This window comes from Xyrauchen texanus, chromosome 30 (assembly GCF_025860055.1).
Source record: "Xyrauchen texanus isolate HMW12.3.18 chromosome 30, RBS_HiC_50CHRs, whole genome shotgun sequence".
NCBI lineage: Eukaryota > Metazoa > Chordata > Actinopteri > Cypriniformes > Catostomidae > Xyrauchen > Xyrauchen texanus.
The window spans coordinates 6518839-6540700 of record NC_068305.1 but is presented as its reverse complement, the minus strand read 5'-3'; the positions used below and the strand labels follow the sequence as shown (position 1 = coordinate 6540700).

At 40.2% G+C, this 21862-nt stretch overlaps 1 protein-coding gene across 3 annotated transcripts; it reads right to left on the bottom strand.

Annotated features, from left to right (window-relative positions):
• Window positions 1-880: 880 nt before the first annotated feature.
• ak7a (adenylate kinase 7a) lies at window positions 881-21723 on the bottom strand. Of its 3 annotated transcripts, XM_052098599.1 has the most exons (18): window positions 20874-20988; window positions 20558-20763; window positions 17359-17467; window positions 15042-15136; window positions 14844-14954; window positions 14662-14745; window positions 7931-8019; window positions 7741-7831; window positions 7432-7509; window positions 7191-7340; window positions 6642-6770; window positions 5104-5206; window positions 4781-4909; window positions 4631-4696; window positions 3230-3427; window positions 2862-3082; window positions 1067-1225; window positions 881-966 (listed from the first exon to the last, which is right to left on the bottom strand). In XM_052098599.1, the coding sequence occupies exons 2-18, from the start codon at window positions 20693-20695 to the stop codon at window positions 931-933; spliced, it is 1986 nt and encodes a 661-aa protein (XP_051954559.1). In that variant the 5' UTR covers window positions 20696-20763; window positions 20874-20988; the 3' UTR covers window positions 881-930. The 3 variants fall into 3 exon arrangements, with proteins under 3 accessions (XP_051954559.1, XP_051954560.1, XP_051954561.1); XM_052098600.1 differs by lacking the exons at window positions 20558-20763; window positions 20874-20988 and adding an exon at window positions 21405-21645; XM_052098601.1 differs by lacking the exons at window positions 14662-14745; window positions 14844-14954; window positions 15042-15136; ... (1 more) ...; window positions 20558-20763; window positions 20874-20988 and adding exons at window positions 21405-21557; window positions 21624-21723.
• Between the last annotated feature and the right edge of the window lie 139 nt (window positions 21724-21862).

Below are 21862 nucleotides of genomic sequence, written 5' to 3'. Positions count from 1 at the left end.
GGTTCAGCCATAGGTGACGTTCCTGGACCAAGAGGGTGGCAATCGCCTGCCCGAGTGTCCATGCTGTGACCTTGGTTGCAGAGCGCAGTTCCTACAACATGTCGGGGTCAGGACTACCCAAGTGCAGAGTGCCTTGGCCTGGTGAACCTGCAGGAGGGCCATGGCATGCAGGGCGGAGGCGGTCTGTCCAGTGGCGTTGTAGGCTTTGGCGGTCACTGACGACGTCATCCTACAGGCCTTGGAGGGGAGCACCGGGCAATCCTGCCAGGTGGCAGCGTTTTCTGGACGTAGGTGTATCGCAACCGCTCTGTCCATCTGGGGGACCTCCGAGTACCCGTGGGCCGCCACGCTGTCGAGGGTAGTGAGAGCGGAGCGAGGAGGTTGGTTGCGGGCAGTGAAAGGTGCATCTTTACAAAGACGTGTCCTGAAAAGGACGTTCAATGCCAGCTTTCAACGGCAGTGTGTTTGCTCTTTTAGAGAAATAAACTCTTTTAAGGAAAATACTCTCTTTTTAGAAGCACTATTGAAGTGCCCAGGGACAAAGCTGCACTACCGTGCAGAGAAGGAGAAAGCTGCTGATATGCGCCGTAGATCCAACAGCAGACGCTCTATAGAGGTGAGTGGAACAGTAGTGATCTCAGCTCGCTGATCGCACAATAGCTTGGCTCCGAAGAAATCTGAATGAACAGATATCTCTACTGATATTCTGACCTTTCATATTCTTAAAATAGAATCCTAACTGACCTAGGACAGGGAATGTTTTTCTAATTAAATGTCAGTAATTGTGAAAAACTGATTTTAAATGTATTTGGCTAAGGTGTATGTAAACTTCTGACTTCAACTGAAACAATAAGGCATTAAATAAAGACAAATAAACATACTTTTCATGAAATTACTTTAATGTATGTTAAATTAGTATAGCAGAATGGACTAATCAACTGAGTTGTTTCTGAAGAGGTATTCAGCCTGAAACAGAATAAAGATGGTATGATATCCATTAAGCTTAAATCAATATTTGTATTTATTTATAGAGCACATGATATGAATACCATGAGACAAGTGTTACCAAAAAGTCCACAGGGTCATCAGGCTTGATCTTACAGCATTCCACCAGTGCTTGTGTGACAGTGGGCATTACATATTTCATCACGTAATGTCTAATGGGGATGGATCTCATCTCTAACAGCTCATGTTCCTGTTTCTTCACCTCCGTCACATTCCTGTTCTGAAGATACACATCCATAACAAGCTCAACAATTTAGTCATTCCTATGTAAACACAATGCGTTTTCTTATTAACTTTTTATATATTGACTTTAGCCCTTCTTACTAAGAAATCAAATCTGACCCCCATTGTATATACACTCACCTAAAAGATTATTAGGAACACCTGTTCAATTTCTCATTAATGCAATTATCTAATCAACCAATCACATGGCAGTTGCTTCAATGCATTTAGGGGTGTGTTTCTGGTCAAGACAATCTCCTGAACTCCAAACTGAATGTCAGAATGGGAAAGAAAGGTGATTTAAGCAATTTTGAGCGTGGCATGGTTGTTGGTGCCAGACGGGCCGGTCTGAGTATTTCACAATCTGCTCAGTTACTGGGATTTTCACGCACAACCATTTCTAGGGTTTATAAAGAATGGTGTGAAAAGGAAAAACATCCAGTATGCGGCAGTCCTGTGGGCTGAAAATGCCTTGTTGATGCTAGAGGTCAGAGGAGAATGGGCCGACTGATTCAAGCTGATAGAAGAGCAACTTTGCCTGAAATAACCACTCGTTACAACCGAGGTATGCAGCAAAGCATTTGTGAAGCCACAACACGTACAACCTTGAGGCGGATGGGCTACAACAGCAGAAGACCCCACCGGGTACCACTCATCTCCACTACAAATAGGAAAAAGAGGCTACAATTTGCAAGAGCTCACCAAAATTGGACAGTTGAAGACTGGAAAAATGTTGCCTGGTCTGATGAGTCTCGATTTCTGTTGAGACATTCAGATGGTAGAGTCAGAATTTGGCATAAACAGAATGAGAACATGGATCCATCATGCCTTGTTACCACTGTGCAGGCTGGTGGTGGTGGTGTAATGGTGTGGGGGATGTTTTCTTGGCACACTTTAGGCCCCTTAGTGCCAATTGGGCATCGTTTAAATGCCACGGCCTACCTGAGCATTGTTTCTGACCATGTCAATCCCTTTATGGCCACCATGTACCCATCCTCTGATGGCTACTTCCAGCAGGATAATGCACCATGTCACAAAGCTCGAATCATTTCAAATTGGTTTCTTGAACATGACAATGAGTTCACTGTACTAAAATGGCCCCCACAGTCAGCAGATCTCAACCCAACAGAGCATCTTTGGGATGTGGTGGAACAGGAGCTTCGTGCCCTGGATGTGCATCCCACAAATCTCCATCAACTGCAAGATGCTATCCTATCAATATGGGCCAACATTTCTAAAGAATGCTTTCAGCACCTTGTTGAATCAATGCCACGTAGAATTAAGGCAGTTCTGAAGGCGAAAGGGGGTCAAACACAGTATTAGTATGGTGTTCCTAATAATCCTTTAGGTGAGTGTATATCTATATATTTTTCTCCCATTTCATGTTATCACCTTTAGAATTTCAGGCAACATTTTAAGAAATGTGAAATGGTTTTGGGTCAAGTTTGATCTACAAAAAAATTAAAAAATTAAATAATCTCTCTACCCCTCTCCTTATATATATATATATGGTATTTATAACACTGAACATTTTGTTGACTTATGCAAAACTGCCCTTGTGGTTGTGGTTCATCTTTAGTGTTAGGGTAATGGCAAAGGATTGTTAATTTGCATGAAAATTAGTCAAAATTTACCCATTCCTCTATTTGAGCAGTTATTTTTGCATTATGCTCAATCTCTCGGAGTTCCTTCTCAGCTTCATCCTGTTTGAGCTGCTGGTGCCACTCCTCTTCCTTCCTCTTTCTCTCTTCCTCCATTTCCTCTGGGGTCAGACCATAGTTTAGCGGCCGCCCCACTGTCTTAATTATTTTCTTCAACACGGCCACATTCTCACAGTCATCAAAACTGGTGATCGCTGAAAAGTACGGCAGCAAATACTATTCTCAACAACAACAACAACAACAACAACAACAACATCGCTAAGCTGCTTTAAAACAGTCAACTTATTTATGTACTATTTTCTCATTGAGCACAAGAATAAGTGATAGTTTCTGTGCCTAACCAATGTGTTCAGGGTGGATTTCCAGTTCATCAAAATAGTCCAGCACAGACTCGTCTTCTGCCAAAGCCTCCCGGAATTTTGCAAGATTGTCTGTAAACTCATGTTGGGTGTAGTGCATCTCCTCTGCTACACACTGTGGAAGACTCTGAACACGCTCTTTAAGAAATTCATCAGTGGCATCAAGTGAGAAGATGAATTCTGTAGGGAAAAGGGCCAATGGTTGATAAAATCAGCATGAAAGTACATTGCAACTCATTTTACATGTACACATTTCGCAGACAATTTTACCAAAAACGATTTAAAGTACATTTAGGATATACATTTTCCATAGGGATTGAATCCGTAACCTTGATGTTGGCAGTGCCATGCCCTACTAGTTGAGCTGGATGAACTTTATGTAATTTTACTTCAATAATGTGAAAATTTTCAGAGTGAAACAGGATAATAAGACACACAGATAGCAACGAGAGAGAAATAAATTAAGGACAGGACTTGATTTTATCAATCGGTAATTGAGTGGATCATGAAAAATCTCTCACTGTATTATTTCTATAACATTTTAACACATGGGTTTAAACCCTTCTTAACCTTAACAGATCTGTAAATAAACAAACAAAACACTGGCGATGTGGTTGTCAGAAATGTACTATTAAAATAGAGTGGCACTTCCAGTAGCAATGATTACTACAAATGTCGAGACAATGCTCAGTGTCACTCACCCAAACACAAATCACCATCAGGGTAACACATATGTTACACTAAATACACTAAAATAATGCAATAAACATTAACTAAACTGCATCAAATATAACACAGAACACCCCAATGTACACAACTGATATTAAAAATAAGAAGAAACATAAAACATAAATGTAATGAAATGTCATGGGTCAAGCAGCGACTTCTGGAGACACCCAATTATTGTTTAGTTTTTATTTTTTAGTTTTGTTTTGACCATATTTTCAACAATAGTTTACCATAAAAAGCACTACTTTTTAAATTAGTGTTAAATCAAATTTTTTTACATTTACCATGTATTGTCTTGTTAAATACATTATCTTTTTTACCGTGTATGCTATGGACAGTACCTACCCATTAACTAATTCACATTTTTTAACTGTAGCATTTTTACATTCTTTTACCGCAACAACTAAAGAGAGTTTTTACAGTATTCAAATTCCCTGATAGAATCAATCAGTGTAAGTCAAGAAGGTGAATATTAACTGTATATCTTACACTTGTGAAATGAATCACAAAATTACCAGAAATTAACTCAACCAACCCCTGTAGCCAACGAACCCCGGTCTACCCTAGCTAAGAATGAACTCTTAACTGTCTTCCACATCAAAGAACATTTAAAAAAAAAAAAAAAGAAGTGAAATATGTCTGTATATGACCTACCTGGAATTAACATCTTGCTATTTTGGGGTTTAGTGGATCTGATATTTTCTGCCTCCAGACTTTCATCTGTAAAACATTTACAGGTTACAGGTGAAGACTTCCTATTTCATTTGAGATGTTCTTGTTTAAGAAGAATATGCTGTAGCTAACCATGGAAAAGATCTTTAGCTTGCGTATAGCTCTTTGGGTAGCCATCCAGAACAAACCCCTGATTCCTACAAGGTATTGAGTTTAGCTTCTCTCTTATGATAGGTATTACATGTTGGTCATCCAACTTGCCTATGAGAAAACAAAACACATCTAATTAAGTAACACTGGCCATATAATATATTCATTACTTGTATTATTTTCTAATATATATAATCATTATACAAAAAACGTTTTTGGAACAATGGTGAACAACTTTTCACATATTTTGTAGACATATAAATCTATAATGTAAAGTATAGTGTCAAAGCTTCATTCATGGATACCATCATTCTGAAGCATGTTGTTATTTAGAGTTTCAAGCTTTTCTTGAGCAGCAGTGAGCAGTTCCTCAGTCTCACTTATCCCATTTCCTTCAAGCTGTTCCTCCTAAAAACGTAAACATTCATATTACATCATATTACATATAAGAAATCCTCAAATGTCCCCAAAAAGTATTTGGACACTTAAGCATCACTGATGTCTGAATGTAATTAGAACAGTAATTTTATTTCCCTAATCACATTCAAACATAAGTGACGCTTATGTGTCCAAATACTGTGTGTGTGTGTGTGTGTGTGTGTGTGTGTGTGTGTGTGTGTGTGTGTGTGTATCTTCCAGGCAACTAGGCCTCACTGTAAGCCAATATAAGTTACTTAGACATACTTAAAAAAAATACAGAGTGCACATTTATCTAACAGGTCCCAAGCCAAGGGGATTTTTAGTGCATCCAGTTACAGGAGAATAACCACAGGTGTAATTATTCACTTTAACTATGGACAAGTTCCACTAACATATTACAAACAGAAAGTGTCCAAATAATTTTTGTCTCCATTTTAAACAGTATATCTTTGTTTTATTATTTTAAACCCAACAGACCTTTTTTGGTAATGAATAGCAATCAGACATTCTTAAAGGGTTAATTCACCCGAATACCATCTCAGATGTGTATGACTTCCTTTCATCTGCTGAACACAAAGGTTTTTAGAAGAATATCTCAGCTCTGTAGGTCCATATAATGCTAGTGAATGGGTGCTAAACTTTTGAAGCTCCAAAATCCACAAAAGTGCAACATTACAGTACTCCAGATGACTCTGGTGGTTAAATCCATATCTTCTGAAGCAATGCGATAAGTGAGAAACAGATGAATATTTAAGTCCTTTTTCCTTCACTTTCTCCTTCTCCTGATTTTGGTGATTCACCTTATCTGTGCATATTGCCCCCTTACTGGGTAACTGAGAACTTATGATACATTTAAAAAAATATTTTTTTTTATCTGTTTCACACCCACACCTATCATACAGTTTCTGAACACATGTATTCAACAACTGAGTTATATAGATTACTTTTATGCTCCCTTTATGTAAATTTTGGAGCTCAAATTTTTGGCACCCATTCACTTGCATTGTATGGGTCTACAGAGCTGAGATATTCTAAAAATCTTTATTTGTGTTCTGTAGAAGAAAGAAAGTCATACATATCTGGGATGCCAGGAGGGTGAGTAAATCATGAGAGAATACAATTTTTTGGGTGAACTATCCCATAATATTTGTGACTTAAGTTTACAAATAATTTTGGGGTCGCTGTATATCCCCTCCCATAGTTCATAAATCATATAGAAGCTCTTATGTATATGAATTTTTTGGGTGAAAGTCATACATATCTGGGATGCCAGGAGGGTGAGTAAATCATGAGAGAATAAAATTTTTTGGGTGAACTATCCCATAATATTTGTGACTTATTTTACAAATAATTTTGGGGTCGCTGTATATCCCCTCCCATAGCTCATAAATCATATAGAAGCTCTTATGTAGCTCTCACTTACCAGTTGTCTGATTTTCTCTTCAATGGCATCCTTGATGTTAATATATACAAGTTTGTAATATTTGCACAACTTTACTGCAACTGAGCTTTTTCCAACAGCAGGGGGCCCAAGAAGACAGATTTTTATTGGCTGAAAACAATAAAACAAGAACAACTTCTAAGCGTGCTTGTAAACATGGACTCCACAAGTTTATGCAAAACATGATGAACAAAATATCCAGCATTATTTGAGAATGTTCCAAAGAGTATACTGTACTGCGTGCTTCAATGGAAGAAAAACATTTGTATTCTTATTTATTTTATGTTATAATTTTTCTTTTTATTTAAAGTTTTCCAAATCCTTTCCATTTTCAGGTACATTTTTGAATCCTAGATCTTCAATGTTGTCTCAGACTTTTGTAGCAACTATGGTATATTACATAAGCTATGGTTACCAAGTTTGCTGAGCTCACAAACTGTAGATTCTCTGCCTTGGAGCTGGAAGTTACACACAGCGTTAACCAAGTGCTATCAAAGCACACCATCTTGCAACGCAAAGTTTATTTCTCACCAACAGTTGCCGTGTTTGTCTGTATTCCTCCACCACACGCAATATGTTATCAACTATTCCAGTTTCACAATCCCAGAGGAGGTTGAATCTCTCTTTTAAGACAACAGACTCAGCCCGAAGATTGACATTCAGATAATGCAGGTCAGTTTCCTGCGAAAATACACAATAAAGTATGAAATTATCATCCTGTTCTATTTTATAACATAGAAAAAAAAATGTGTGTTTAAATAAAACAGCATACCTTAAATTCCTTTGCTCCATAGGCATCCTCCTTGGTAACTTTTTCTGTTTTACCAGAGCCCAGGGCAGAGGCAATGGCCTAAGGAAAGATAGAGCCACATGCTTAGTAACTTCATTTATGGTGTGAGTTACACACCAAAGTTTAATACTTAGGGTTTGTTGAAATCCCTTAAACCATTAAGCATGAGACGAGCAATAGAAATGAAACTTGCCTTAACAAACACCACTAAGTAATTACTGTACATTCAGTACACAAGAAGATGATAAATTACACAGGGATAAAAATATAGATTGTGTAATGATATTATACTTTCACAATGTCTTCAAAAGTGTTTTTGGATTCATCCACAGCGATGAAGTAGTACGTCTTTGGTTTGCGATTGATGATATTTTGAACCACTCTAAGGATAATAATGACAAATATGGAAATGTTAACAAGACTAAAAACATCAATCAACACAAATGCAACAATGATTGATTTGTTATGAATTTTCTCAAACCTTGCAAGGTCGTATATGTGAATGGTAGGAATTATATTTGTCCCAGGCCCAAAAATAGGAATGCTGCTAAGCTCTCCAAGCCAAGCCGACTGAGGGGAAGAAAAAAAGTAGGTAAAACTGTGATTTTAAAACTGACCATATTTGTATGTACATACTTTTCAGATTAAAGGAAAAGTCACTTTCACTTCCACATTTTTTTGTACATTCTTCGTGCATATCGCCACCTACTTGACCGAGCTGGTCAAAGGTGGAGATTCATAATAAAAAAAGAACTTAAATATTGATCTGTTTCTAACCCACGCCTATCGTATCGCTTCTGAAGATATGAATTTAACAACTGGAGCCTTTATTTGCTTTTTGGAGCTCTAAAGTTTTGTGCCTTGTTGCATAAAACACCTAAAATATTTCCCTCAAGTATAACATTTATAACGTGATTTCCCCATTCCTGAGGGAATGAGTTGAGGGTGTTGCATATAATTCCTTAGATACTTCTCTTAGGTAAGATACAATTTTGAGGGATTTACTACAGTGAGCAAGATTTTACTTTGATAAACTACTGTTACCATGGACATGACATGTCTCTGCCAACTTTCAGAAGATAGGAAATGGTCCTGACCAACACTTGGGCAATTCTACCATACAGAACATACATTAACTTTAAAATAAACATATTATAAAAACTATTAAATGCATTACTGGGAGAATGTCCAGCAAGTTCAATAAATAAACTTCAATTGGTTCAAAACGCAGCAGCCACAGTGCTGACTAGAACCAAGAAATACGACATTAGCCCCATTTTATCATTGTTACATTGGCTTCCTGTTAAATTTCATATTTATTTTACAATTTCGTAAACAATGTACTAGCTCTGCAGTATTTAAGTGACCTTCTAACATGATATATTCCTTTCTGGTCTGTAAATAGTTGCTAGAATATAAAAATCCCCAAAAGAAGGTAGCTCCTTTTCCTATTTGGCTCCTAAACTATGGAATACTGTTTGGGACGCAGGCACATTCAGTTTAAGTCTAGACTGAAAACTCATTTATGAAGCCAGGCATTCGCCTAATTTATCCATCAACTCACAATTAGGCTGCTTTAGTTAGGTCTGCCGGAACCAGAAACATTTATCATGATCTATAACTCTGCAAAAAATGTAAAGGCATCTATGCTAATATTATTATATTTGTTTCCCCTGTCTCAACCTCAGGAATTATATCCCAAGGTTAACAGAGCCAGCCAGATCCAGCTCTGTTCCTGCTTTGTGTCGGATTCCACTGCTATGTGTCTCTGAGTGATGACGACTAAATGCAGCCGTGCGAGCCAGACATCACTTCAGTACAACTCAGTACACATGATATTGCATTTATTACTGCTTATGGGCAGTGCTTTCTTACATGACCAAGTTGAAACCTCTCTACAATAATGTCAATATTCTAATACTGGCTATGGTGTTTGAGCCCTGACTGTTTTGGTGCGAAACTGCCCGCTATAAAAACAGGTGCACAAACACCATTTCCTCAGAATTTCTTCCTTCAAGACAGCGATCATCTCTTGTCTAGAAGCGCTCTACCCTCTTCGTCAATATACATGAGTCAGCAGGCGGAATCTTCGCAGGAAGAATTTCCGCTCCCCTGCAGTGCTCCAGCGAACATCACACAACCCCACCACTTCACGTTTCGCTGGTGAATGGGCCTCAGCAGCGCTTCGGCAGGGTTTGTGTAACCTTACAATGTAATTGTGTTTTGTATATTGTGTGATATAAATATAAATATAAAAGATTCACTTAAGTGTTCACGTCTTTTTAAAGATGTTGTTCCGTACGTTTTCCTTGTGCAAGAGGCACATCCCTACGTCAGATCAGCATGAGAGCTGCGTTTACTCATGGAGACAGACTGTCCTCACTGTGAGGACATGAGGGTTTGCTTGCGATTCTGGGTTCTGAGGGACGATTCAGCCTTGCGCACTCCCAACAGCCTCTTCTGTGATACCCGAGGATTCACACAAGGAGGCACGGCGGGGCTGCGAGATCGAGCAGGATGACTTTAAGGTGGTCCTTGTGGTGGCACACACCCAGCAAGCCCCTCAATCTCTATGAAGTGCATGTTTTCCAATACGCTATGTGCGAGACCAGCTCCGGCCTTCTGGAAGAGCAGAAGGCATCATCTCATTCAGCAGTTCTGATCCTGGGGATAATAATGATGATGTCTTGTCTCTCACTGCATCAGGCAAGTGGTCAGTGGATGATGCTGCTACCCCTCCCCAAGGCGAGGGCAAGGAACATGCACCACTGACAGGGAGATGCTACGTGTCCTTACAAGTGTGGTCGAAGGGCTTCAACTTGAGTGGTCTCCCCCAGAGGAACTTGAACAGCCTTGCCTTGATGAACGGTTCCTGCAGTCCGGACATTGTCAAACGGCAGGGTCCTACAAATCTGCCCCATTCTTCCCCGAAGTTCATAACAAACTGTCTAAGTCTTGGCGCATGCCCTTCTCCGTGCTCTCACAGAGTGACGTCACCATCTCTAATGTAGATCATGGGGAAGAAAACAGTTATGACCAACTACCCCTGTGGAGGAGGCGGTAGCGGCACACTTCTTCCCAGCGTGTAAAAGGCCATGGAAAACACGCACCATACATCCTTCCAAACCGCGTGGTCAAATGTCCACACTGGCAGGAAAAGCTTACTCAGTGGCAGGACAAGCTGAACCAACACACCACGCAATGGTGGTGCTCCAGGTATTTTAAACCATGCTCCTCAAGCAAATGGACGAGCACGGCTTCAATCCAGAGACATTCAAAGAGCTCCGCACTACTACAGACTTAGCGCTGCATGCCACGAAAATCACTGCACAGGCCATTGGAAAGTCCGTGGGCAACCTGGCAGTTCTGGATTAACATATATGGCTGACCCTCACAGAAATGAGTGATAAGGAAAAAGCCACTCTGTTGGATGCTCCAGTGTCTCCAGCCGGCCTCTTTGTTGGCTCTGTGAATAAGTTTGCTGAGCGTTATTTTGCGACTCAGCAGCAGTCACAGGCTATGAGACACTTTATGCCCAAATGGAGTACATCACAGCTGGTTCGCCTTCACTCTGTTTCGAGCCAGTGGCCATCTAAAAGCCCCATACCTGCTGCCTCACCGGCACCTGCGTATCAGCATGTGCAGCAAAAGCGCTCCTGACATTCTAAATAAAGAGCTCTTTTCCTCTTCAAAGCTTTTCCCTATAGTAAGCGATGCATTATATAATACGGTAAACAAACCAAATTGCCCTCTGTCTCGTTAAGCGGACGCGTGGCGAGCCCTAATGGGTTTTTCAGAAAGGATGCAAAAACATGCCGGCCACAATTTACATGTCGGCCACCCCATTTCAACTGCGTTCGGTCTTCCACAGTTTCGTCCAAAGACGCGGCAGTGTTAAGAGCTAAAATACTCAATCTCCTTGTGAAAAGCGCAATAGAGATTGTACCAAATTGTACAACGGCCGATCCTGGATTTGAGATATTTAAATTGCGCACTCACAAAGCACCCGTTCAAAATGATTACTCAGAAATGGATCTTATTGCATGTACGCCCACACGATTGGTTTGCTTCGATTCAAAGTCCTGCCCTTGCGACGGTCTCTGACTCCTCGAACATTCACAAAGTGTATCGATGAGACTGAGTGAAATGGGCATCTTGAACTACCTTAACAATTGGAAATCAGAGGCACTGTTATGCCAGCACAGAGACAGCATCTAAAAAGCTTGGGCCTCAATGTGAACTGGGCAAAGAGCACGCTCTCCCACAGCCAACAAATCTCCTTTTAGGGAGTCCGCCTCGACTCCACGAGTGGGTGGGCGCACAACACGAATACATACTGGAGAGTACATAATGGGGAGAACACTTCCACTGAAGGCTTCAGAAAGCATTGGGATTTATGGCGGCGGCATCATTCACTGCCACTGTTGAGACTGATGCGTCACCTCTTCCTATCAAGCGAGCATCATCTCATCTCCCTGAGAGCGACATATGTCGTGCAAAGGGGTGATACCAGGCGAATGGAAACTTCATCCTCAAACTGCATTGAGGATTTTGGAAATATTCAACAAAGCAGAAATCAATCTATATGCCTCAGTGGGGAATACCCAATGTCCTCTCTGGTACTCAAAGTCACAAGCCCCGCTGGGAGCAGACGCAATTACAAAAATGCAAATATGTGTTTCCTCTGGTATTCCTGATTCACTCTGTCATATGCAAAGTCGTAGAGGACAAGGAAACGATTCTATTGGTTGTGCCGAAATGGCCCAACCAGCCATGGTTTCCAGAAATTATAGAAATGCTGTACAGCTCGCCATGGGAAATACAGCTGAGAAGGGATCTCCTCTCTCAGGCGCAAGGCACAATCTGGCATCCCCAGATCCAGCTGTGGAACCCGCATGTGTGGCCCCTGAACATTGCGCGCTAATTACACCAGGACTGTCATGAACACCATTTAACAGGCCAGAGCACCATCCACAAGACACCTCTATGCGCTAAAATGGAAGTTGTTCACTGATTGGTGTCTATCACATGAAAAAGACCCACTAAACTGCCCAAACATGAAATTCTCATATTTCTTCATTAGCGATTAAACTCACTCCGTCAATGCTCAAAATATATGTGGCAACTATATCTGCGTATCACACACATGAAGCCGGCACATCTATAGGCAAGCATGATTTAATCATAAAGTTCCTTAAAGGAGCAAGACGTTTAAACCCACCTCGCCCGGCTACAGTCCCGACTTGGGACATAACTTTAGTCCTATAAGCTCTTGCAGTGCCCCCCTACGAACCTCTGGACTCTGTTGATTTGCGTATCCTCTCCGCTAAGACGGTACTACTGCTGGCTCTGGCCTCAGTAAAGCAGGTTAGTGACCTCCATGCACAATCAATTGACAATTAATGTCTGGAGTTTGGCCCCTGTCTTTCAAAAGTCACTGTCAAACGCAGAAAAGGCTATGTGCCTAAGGTCCTAACCACACCCTTCATAGTGTAGGTGGTTCAAGTTCAAGCATTCTTCCCTCCTCCATTTAATTCAGATGAGGAGCAATCATTGCATTTGTTATGTCCTATGCTGGCACTACACGGATACATTGAGGGTACACGCCAGTTCAGACTGTCTGATCAGCTCTTAGTATGCTATGGAAGATGCACAAAAGGAATGTCTGTCTCCAAGCAAAGACTTTCTCACAAAATTGTTGATGCAATTGCCCTGGCTTATGAGTCGCAGGGTAAGACTTGCCCAATTGGTGTTAAAGCACCACAAAAAATATAAACAAAACGGTCATCTCGACTCTGTGAAGTATCTGCATTTTCACATCAAAAATGTTCCTCCACATTCAACATTATATTACCTGCTAAGAATATACACATATGAGAGTGAAAACACTGGAGACCGGAAAATGAAAACAGTCGAATCGTGGAACACTTCCACGTTCAAGGGATAAAACCCCTTATGTAACACTTAGGTGTTAATTTCCTGCAATACTCTTAAGTTTCAGGGAAACATTAGGGTGATCTTAAGGGAAAATTACACTTAAGGTGTTTTATGCAACCGGGAACTGGCCAAAATTCCCTTGCATTGTAAGGACCTATAGAGCTGAGATATTTTTCTAACAATCTTCATTTGTATTTTACAGAACAAAGAAAGTCATACTAATCTGGGATGGAATGAGCATGAGTAAATGATGAGAGAATTTTCATTTGTGGGAGAAAAATGGTCCATATTCTGCCTTTAATCCAAAACATAAATTTACAAGCTTGATCTTGCTCTTTAAATGGTTAATATATATATTTTTTCTCAATATCTTTACTTTTATTTGTCCAATATAAAAGTTACCTTTGATTGGAAATGATCAGATATACACTACCAGTCAAAAGTTCTGAAACACATTTTTTTTCTATAGTCAATAGTAGTCATCAAAACTATGGAATAACATAAATGGAACTATGGAAATTATGTTGTGACTAAAAATCCAAAAGAAATCAAAACTGTGTTATATTTTAACAGAAATGGAACTATGGATATTATGTTGTGACTAAAAATCCAAAAGAAATCAAAACTGTCTTATATTTTAGCATCTTCAAAGTAATCACCATTTGCCTAGAATTTACAGACATGTACTCCTGACATTTTTTCAATCAAATTCTTGAGGCATCACCCTGGGATGCTTTTTAACATTATTGAAGGAGTTCTATGTTTGGCACTTATTGGCTGCTTTTCTTTATTATTTGGTCCAAGTCATCCATTTCAAAACTTTTTTTTTAATAAAATTTTAGATTTATAATGAAATAAATTAATATGGTGACACAATTATATTTTTGATAAAAAGATTTTTAAGATCATGTGAAACATTTCAGTTAAGTGTTTCAAAACATTTGTCCGGTAGTGTAAATGTAAAAAATGATATAAATATGTTCACATGACCCACAATTCTGATTAATACAGACACATGCCAGCTATCGTATTAAGATTTCTAAGAGGACTATTGGCTTAAGCTGGTTATGACAAACAGGTTAATGCAATGACATGATGCTGATATAATCAGAATGTGACCAAATTCTGATTAATACAGGCATGTGCCAGCTGTCATGTTCAGATATTCAGAAACAGTATATTGGTGGAAAAAAAAAAATCTATATTCTGATTCCAGTACATGTAAACATAGTTACTGAAACTTTTGCTGTTCTCAAACTAGAGTAAATCCAGTACTTTAAAGAAGAAGTGGAACATGTTCTCTCCCATGCCATACTGCAGCCCTGCTGCTACAACATAAGTTGCCAGCTTTGACTTTTTCTAAAAGAGAAAACCAGGAAGCTTGTTTAAATATTAAGTTATTTTATATTAAATTAATAAGTGAAATATATCAGGCCTGATTGTGGATTAATCATTACAGTTTTCCCCAGTTTAAGCACAAGTTTCTCTGTGCTTGTGTGTTCTTTAAAGTTTGGATGTGGTCTTCTTCTTCTGTAATCATCTTCAGTCAAGGGGATCTCAGAATCATCCTTAGGATAAAATCACAAAAGATTATCAAGAGCATTAAGTTTGCCTTTCATGGTCACTGCAACGTATACTATAAAGGCAACACTCACAGGATCTGCAGGTTTGGTCATTGCCCATGTCATGATCGTTGACAGAAGGATGAATATTTTTGGGGCTTCGAAATGCTCGATTTCAGAGTGCAGAGCTTCGGTAAATAAAGAATCAATACACAACATCTGATATATTGGTATGAATGAAACCATTTGACATTAAAATAAATGACATTAAGGGCTCTATTTTTTAGAGTGCGCTAAGTGCAATATTCGTGCCAGTGCAAAGTGCAAGTGGGCAAGAGTGGGAGTGTTTGCGCAAACTGTGAGCGTAATAAAGTGGCGCAAAGCGCAATTTACTATTTTCCTGAGAAATGGATTTCTAAGACATTTCAGGACCACATTTGTGCAAATTCTAAATTCAGTTCCTACATTTGCAATTTGGATATTCCACCAGCAGGTGGTAATAAATGTCCAAACTATAGTGGAAAATACACAACAATCACAGTTGTAGCCGTTTTATGAAACAAAAATATATGAAATTTGTGTTAAACTATCGATAGGTCATGGTTTATTTTTCAAAATATTATGTTTAAAAAGCACCTATTATGGTTTTTCAAATAATACCTTTCATATAGAGTGTTCTATAGCTGTTTGTGAATGTAGAAGTCTGCAAAGTTTCCAAAACTAAAGTGCATGACAAATGGAGATATTGACTCCATTTGAAACGAGTCATTAGTAATTCCAGACTTACTTCCTACGTAATGTGGTAACAAATGCTCCTGAACAGCTTTGACCCGCCCTCAAATACTACACTAAGCAGTAGACCAATCACAACAGACTGGGGATATCTGACCAATCAGAGCAGAGTTCTCTCTGAAAGGAAGAGTTTAGAATGAATGCTTTAGAATGGATCATTGAGTCGTTTTTGCCACTGGGGGAAAAAAAGTTAATGCTGCAATTTAAATTATGAGCAAATTAAAGTGTTTTTTTGACCTTGGATGCATGTAAATCTATTGTATGAGACCTTTAAAACTAAAATTAGGCATGTATTAAAACCAAAATAAGTGCTCTTTAAATGTACAATAAATGTAATCTAATATGTATTGCTATTTTACCACCCGTTGTGCAAAAGGGGCGGTGGAAGAAGTAGAGAGGGTAAAATGTTTGAATTTGGTATGATTTTTTCTTCCACTTTTTTATTTATTTATTATATTTTCATTTTGTTTGAAGTGTAATTACAATTTATAAATAATTTTGGTTTAATTACATTCATTTGTCAAAATCAGAATTGACTGGTAGAAGTGAAGTGCATTCTGAAACAATCACTGTTAATACTAGCCATGATTGTTGTGTCAGTAGATCAAAATTATTAATAATACTTACATTCTCTATAATTTAACGGAGCATACATCCAAATCCTGCTTAGAATCACATTTTCATTTGCCTGACATTCAACATGGATGTGCACAAAAGAACCCAAATTCTATTCTTCGAATTCATTGTATACAGTCCATTAACACCACCAACTTCTTGTCAATGTGCTGCCTTTGTTTACATCACTGGTGCTTGACGGGGAATGGACTATATAATAGGATACTGATGGTGCAATTACCAGAGAAGAATCTCAGAATTAAAGTGCACTTGACTCAGCCCAGTAGCGCATTGCACATGAAATTTCACCAAACCCACTTGCACGTAGACATAGCGCATGCTTGCTTGAAAATAGCAAAACTTCATTGCCATGCCCATTGACTTTGCACGATGCACCAGTGCTCTTAAAATAGGGCCCTAAGAGAGTAGTTCACCCAGAAATTACACTTTTATTATCATTCACAGACCATCATGTCATTCAAAACCAATATTTTTGTTTTTCTCATAAAACTAAATTACACATGAGAATCAAAGTCAATTTGGCAAGATACAGGGACAGGCTAGATGCAAACTTCTTTAATCAGATTTTTAGTTAAAAATGACCTAAATTTTACTCTGTTCCTCACACTATTGTATGGTAGAAGACGTCAGAAGACTTGGAATAGAGTGTGCAAGTCATATTGACTACTTTTATAGTTCTTGTCCTTTTTTGGAACTTGACAACTCCTGGTCACAATGAACCATTGTTGCATGGCAAGAGCTCCGTAGTAATTCTACTTTGTGTGCCACGAAATAAAACATTTCTTCAAGTTTGGACTAACATGAAGGTGAGTGAACAATGACAGATTTACATTTTTTGGGAGAACTATTCCTTCAAGGCCATGTCTAAAAACTAGTGAGCTGCCAAACTAGACAGCATTTTTTTGGCACAATCTGAACATGGCTTACTATGTTTTAAGATGCAGCCTAAATTAACAACGCATACATGTGAGGGATTTGTCACCTGAAATGGCCCATGAAGCCTCGTCTATGAAATCAGTTTGTTCAGTGATATTATACACAATAATATCACACTGCATTAGACACTGCAGGAGCTCCTCTCTCCTCAGACACTGAAATATGAGATGAAACGAGGTAAGAATGCGTCTTACCACTGCTGTGCAGAGGCGCAAAAACTATATACACCGATCAGCCACAACATTAAAACCACCTGCCTAATGTTGTATAGGTCCCCCTCGTGCCGCCAAAATAGCGCCAACCCACATGATATTCTTCTCACCACAATTGTACAGAGCGGTTATCTGAGTTACCGTCCAAGGAACTACCGCTCACTGGATGTTTTTTGTTTTTGGCACCATTCTGAGTAAAATCCCAAGAGATCAGCAATTACAGAAATACTCAAACCAGCCCATATGGCACCAACAATTATGCCACGATCCAAATCACTGAGATCACATTTCTTCCGCATTCTGATGGTTGATGTGAACATTACCTGTAGCTCATGACCCATATCTGCATGATTTTATGCACTGCTGGCAGACGATTGGCTGATTAGATTATTGCATGGATGATTGTTGGTGCCAGATGGGCTGGTTCACTCAGATAACCACTCTGTACAATTGGGGTGAGAAGAATAGCATCTCAGAGATACTTATTCTGAGTTGTGGGTTGGCGCAGTTTTGGTGGCACGAGGGGGACTTACTCAAAATTAGGCAGGTGGTTTTAATGTTGTGGCTGATCGGTGTGTGCAAGGTATGCAATGCATAGGTGCACTCGGTTACGTACGTAACCTCGGTTCCCTGAGACGAAGGGAACGAGACGTTGCATTTTACTAACGCATATGGGGAGTGCCTTCATACACAATCTATTTGAAATCTCTCTACAATAACGGCAATATTCTAATATTGGCTATAGTGTTTGAGCCCCGCCTGTTTTGCACGAAACTGACCACTCGTTTCAGCGTGAACTGACCGCTATAAAACAGGTGCACAGACACCTTTTCCTCAGAATTTCTGACAGAGAACAAGGAGCACATTACTTGTGCCTCAAGAACTCGGAGTCTTGAGGTGAGGCTAGCGTTCGCAATGTCTCGTTCCCTTTGTCTCAGGGAACCGAGGTTGCATACATAACCGAAACGTTCCCTTATGACTTCGGTCCACTTGACATTGCGTTTACTAATGCATATGGGGAACAGAATCCCATCACGCCGCAGTGAGTGATCCTCATGATGGCCAGGAGGAGAGCACTCATAATGAATATATTAGCTATAGCCATATAGTATGAATTACTCCTTATGAACCCGGCCGGGAAGGGAGTTTATTTATAAAGAAGTGCTTGTGACCTAGGGAATTATAACAGCCTGAATGCACGAGTAAATTCTAGAGACTGTTGAGTGGGAAAATCCCAAGAGATCAGCAGTTACAGAATATGGCCAATGAATAGCAAGTGCTCTAAACAGAGAGGACTTGTGACGAAAGAGACATTGCGTCTAGGTTGTAAAACCTTGCAAATGTGTTTTGAGAAGACCATCCTGCTGCAAAATCTATATGTCTTGTAAGGTCACATCATTCGTCCATGCCCATGAGGAGGCCATGCCTCTAATTGAGTGTGCTTTAACACCAATTGGGCAAGTGTGACCCTGTGACTCGTAAGCCAGGGTAATTGCATCGACAATCCAGTAAGGAAGTCTTTGCTTAGAGATGGGCATTCCTTTTGTGCGTCCTCCATAGCATACAAAGAGCTGATCAGACAGTCTAAACTGGTGTGTACGCTTAACGTATGTGTGTAGCGTCTGCACAGGGCATAACAAATGCAATGATTGTTCCTCATCTGAATTAAACGGAGGAGGGAAGAAGGCCTGAATGTGAACCACCTGCGCTTTGAAGGGTGTGGTCAGAACCTTGGGTACATAGCCATTTCTGGGTTTGACAGTGGCTCTTGAAAGTCCGGGGCCAAATTCCAGATATGAATTGTCGACTGATAGTGCATGCAAGTCACCTACCCAATTAATGAGGCCAGAGCCAGCAGTAGTGGGGTCTTAATGGAGAGCATGTGCAAATCAACAGAGTCCAAAGGCTCGAAGGGGGGCCCTGCGAGAACTTTTAGGACTAAAGATAAGTCCCAAGTCGGGACTGTAGCTGGCCGAGGTGGGTTTAATCATCTTGCTCCTTTAAGGAACTTTATGATTAAATCATGCTTGCCTATAGAGGCGCCGTTTTCAAGTGTGTGATACGCAGATATAGTTGCCACATACACTTTGAGCGTTGACTGGGTGAGTCCTGCATCTAATAGCTCTTGAAGAAATATTACAATTTCATTTATGGGGCAGTTTACTGAGTCCATGCTGTGTGAGAGACACCAATCAGCGGACACTTGCCGCAGAGTGACACCTCGCTGGTAAAATGCAAGAGGAGCTGTCCATGGTGCTTAACAACGGCTAGATATAGTGATGCGCAAGCATCATTGGCGCTAAGCACGTCGTGGCACACATCGCTTCAGACAGCACTGAAGAGGTCTCATGTGTAAGGTCTCGGATGCCGCCACGAATCCTAACGCTTTCTGAAACAAGTTTCAATTGAAATGTTCTCCCCAGTTTGAACTGAGATGAACGCTGTAAAATGGCTGAAGCAGTAAGTCTGTGCTGGCATAACAAAGCCTCTGATTGCGGCCAATTGTCGAGGTAGTTCAAGATGCGCATGCCGCTCAGTCTCAGAGGGGCGAGAACCGCATCAATGCACTTTGTGAATGTACAAGGAGCCAAAGACAGTCCGAAGGGCAGGACTTTGAATTTATACGCTGTTCCCTCGTACGCGAATCTCAGATGTCATACAATTTTGATATGAAAGTACGCATTCTTCAGATGTATCAACGCTAACCAATCGTGTGGGCGAATATGCGATAAGATCCTTTTCCGAGTAATCATTTTGAATAGGCGTTTTATAAGTGCACGATTTAAATGTCTCAGGTACAGGATTGGCCGAAGCCCGCCATCTTTCTTTTGAACAAGAAAATAACGGCTGTAAAACATTTTTTGTCCTTAACAATTTGGCACAATCTCGCGTTTTTCACGATGAGAGGTGTATTTCGGCTTGTAACATTGGCACGTCATCGGACGAAACCATGGAAGACAGAACGCCGTTGAAACGAGGTGGCCGGTGTGCAAAATTGGAACATATATGCACCCATTCTGAAATACCTGTTACCTGTTGAAGCTCTTCGACTGCCCTTGTAAGGACACGTGGTATCTCCCTGTCAGTGGCGCGTGCACGTTCCTCGCCCTTGCTGGGGGGAGGGGCGGCAGCATCATCTACTGACCATTTGCCTGATGCGGCGAGAGACATGACATTGTCATCATCCCCAGCGTCAGATTCACCAAATGAGACGAGGCTGAAAACTTACGGAACAACACCTTGAAAAAGACGCGAACACATAAGTGGCTCTTCTAGATAAATATAGATTTATATTTATATAACTTATATTTATAACACACAAGTAAAACACTTTAAAAGGATACTCTACACATGCTGTGGAGAATCAGGATGCTGAGGTCCGTTCACCAGCGAAGTGTCAAGTGCCGTGGCGGAGTGATCTTCGCCTGAGCACTGCAGGGAAGCGGAGAGCCTTCACGCTGTCGTTAAGGTTCCGTCCGCTGACTGGTCTGTATCGACGGCGAAGGTAGAGGGCTTCGAGACAAGAGGTAATCGCTGACTTGAAGGAAGAAATTCTGAGGAAATGGTGTCTGAGCACCTGTTTTATAGCGGTCAGTTTCGCGTCAAAACAGACGGGCTCAAACACCATAGCCAATATTAGAATATTGGCGTTATTGTAGAGAGGTTTCAAATAGGTCGTGTATGAAGGCACTCCCCATATGCGTTAGTAAACGCAATGTCAAGTGGACTAAGTCGTAAGGGAACCTATGCTCTAACGTACACGCACACATCTGACTCGCGGTCCGAAAATGTTGGCCAAAAATACTGAATATGTAGACAGCGATGATTTATCATAACAATGTTAAGGCTTCACAATATTAAAAAGTATGATGAAACTAACCGAATATTGCTCCAGTGCAAAACTTTGTTTCCTCCTATCTTTATTGTCAACTGTTCCGACAATCTGAAAACTTGCGTCTTGTGAAGACTGTTCCGGTTTTTCGTCTTCATCTCCATCATTCAGAGATTGTCCGACGACACATGAGGACAAAAACTGAACAAGCCAACATTAAACTTAATTCGTGTAATTCATTATATTCACTCAGTCAAAAACTCTTACCTGGGCAATATATTTAGATGAATATGAGTCGATGCTGTTGATAAAGACTCGTTTAATGCGGCTCACGCTGCTGTTGGCCATGTTTGTAGAGCGGTTGCCATATCGACCATACGTCAATGATTTCAACGAGTTTTTTCCCTTTTATTTCCTAAAACCCTCACTTGAACTCCCTTTTCATTTAAAACACATTAATTTTAGATTAGATTTTTTCACTTGTTTGGACTATAAAAATTCTGCTA

What these genes read in the sequence shown, in the direction of transcription:
- ak7a (XM_052098599.1), bottom strand. Translation starts at nt 20,695, where the DNA reads ATGTCTCTCGCCGCATCAGGCAAATGGTCAGTAGATGATGCTGCCGCC. An exon ending in ATGGAGCAAAGGAATTTAAG is followed by an intron (nt 7,341 to 7,431) that starts GTATGCTGTTTT and finishes GTATTTTCGCAG; the next exon opens with GAAACTGACCTGCATTATCT. An exon ending in AATCCACCCTGAACACATTG is followed by an intron (nt 3,083 to 3,229) that starts GTTAGGCACAGA and finishes CGTACTTTTCAG; the next exon opens with CGATCACCAGTTTTGATGAC.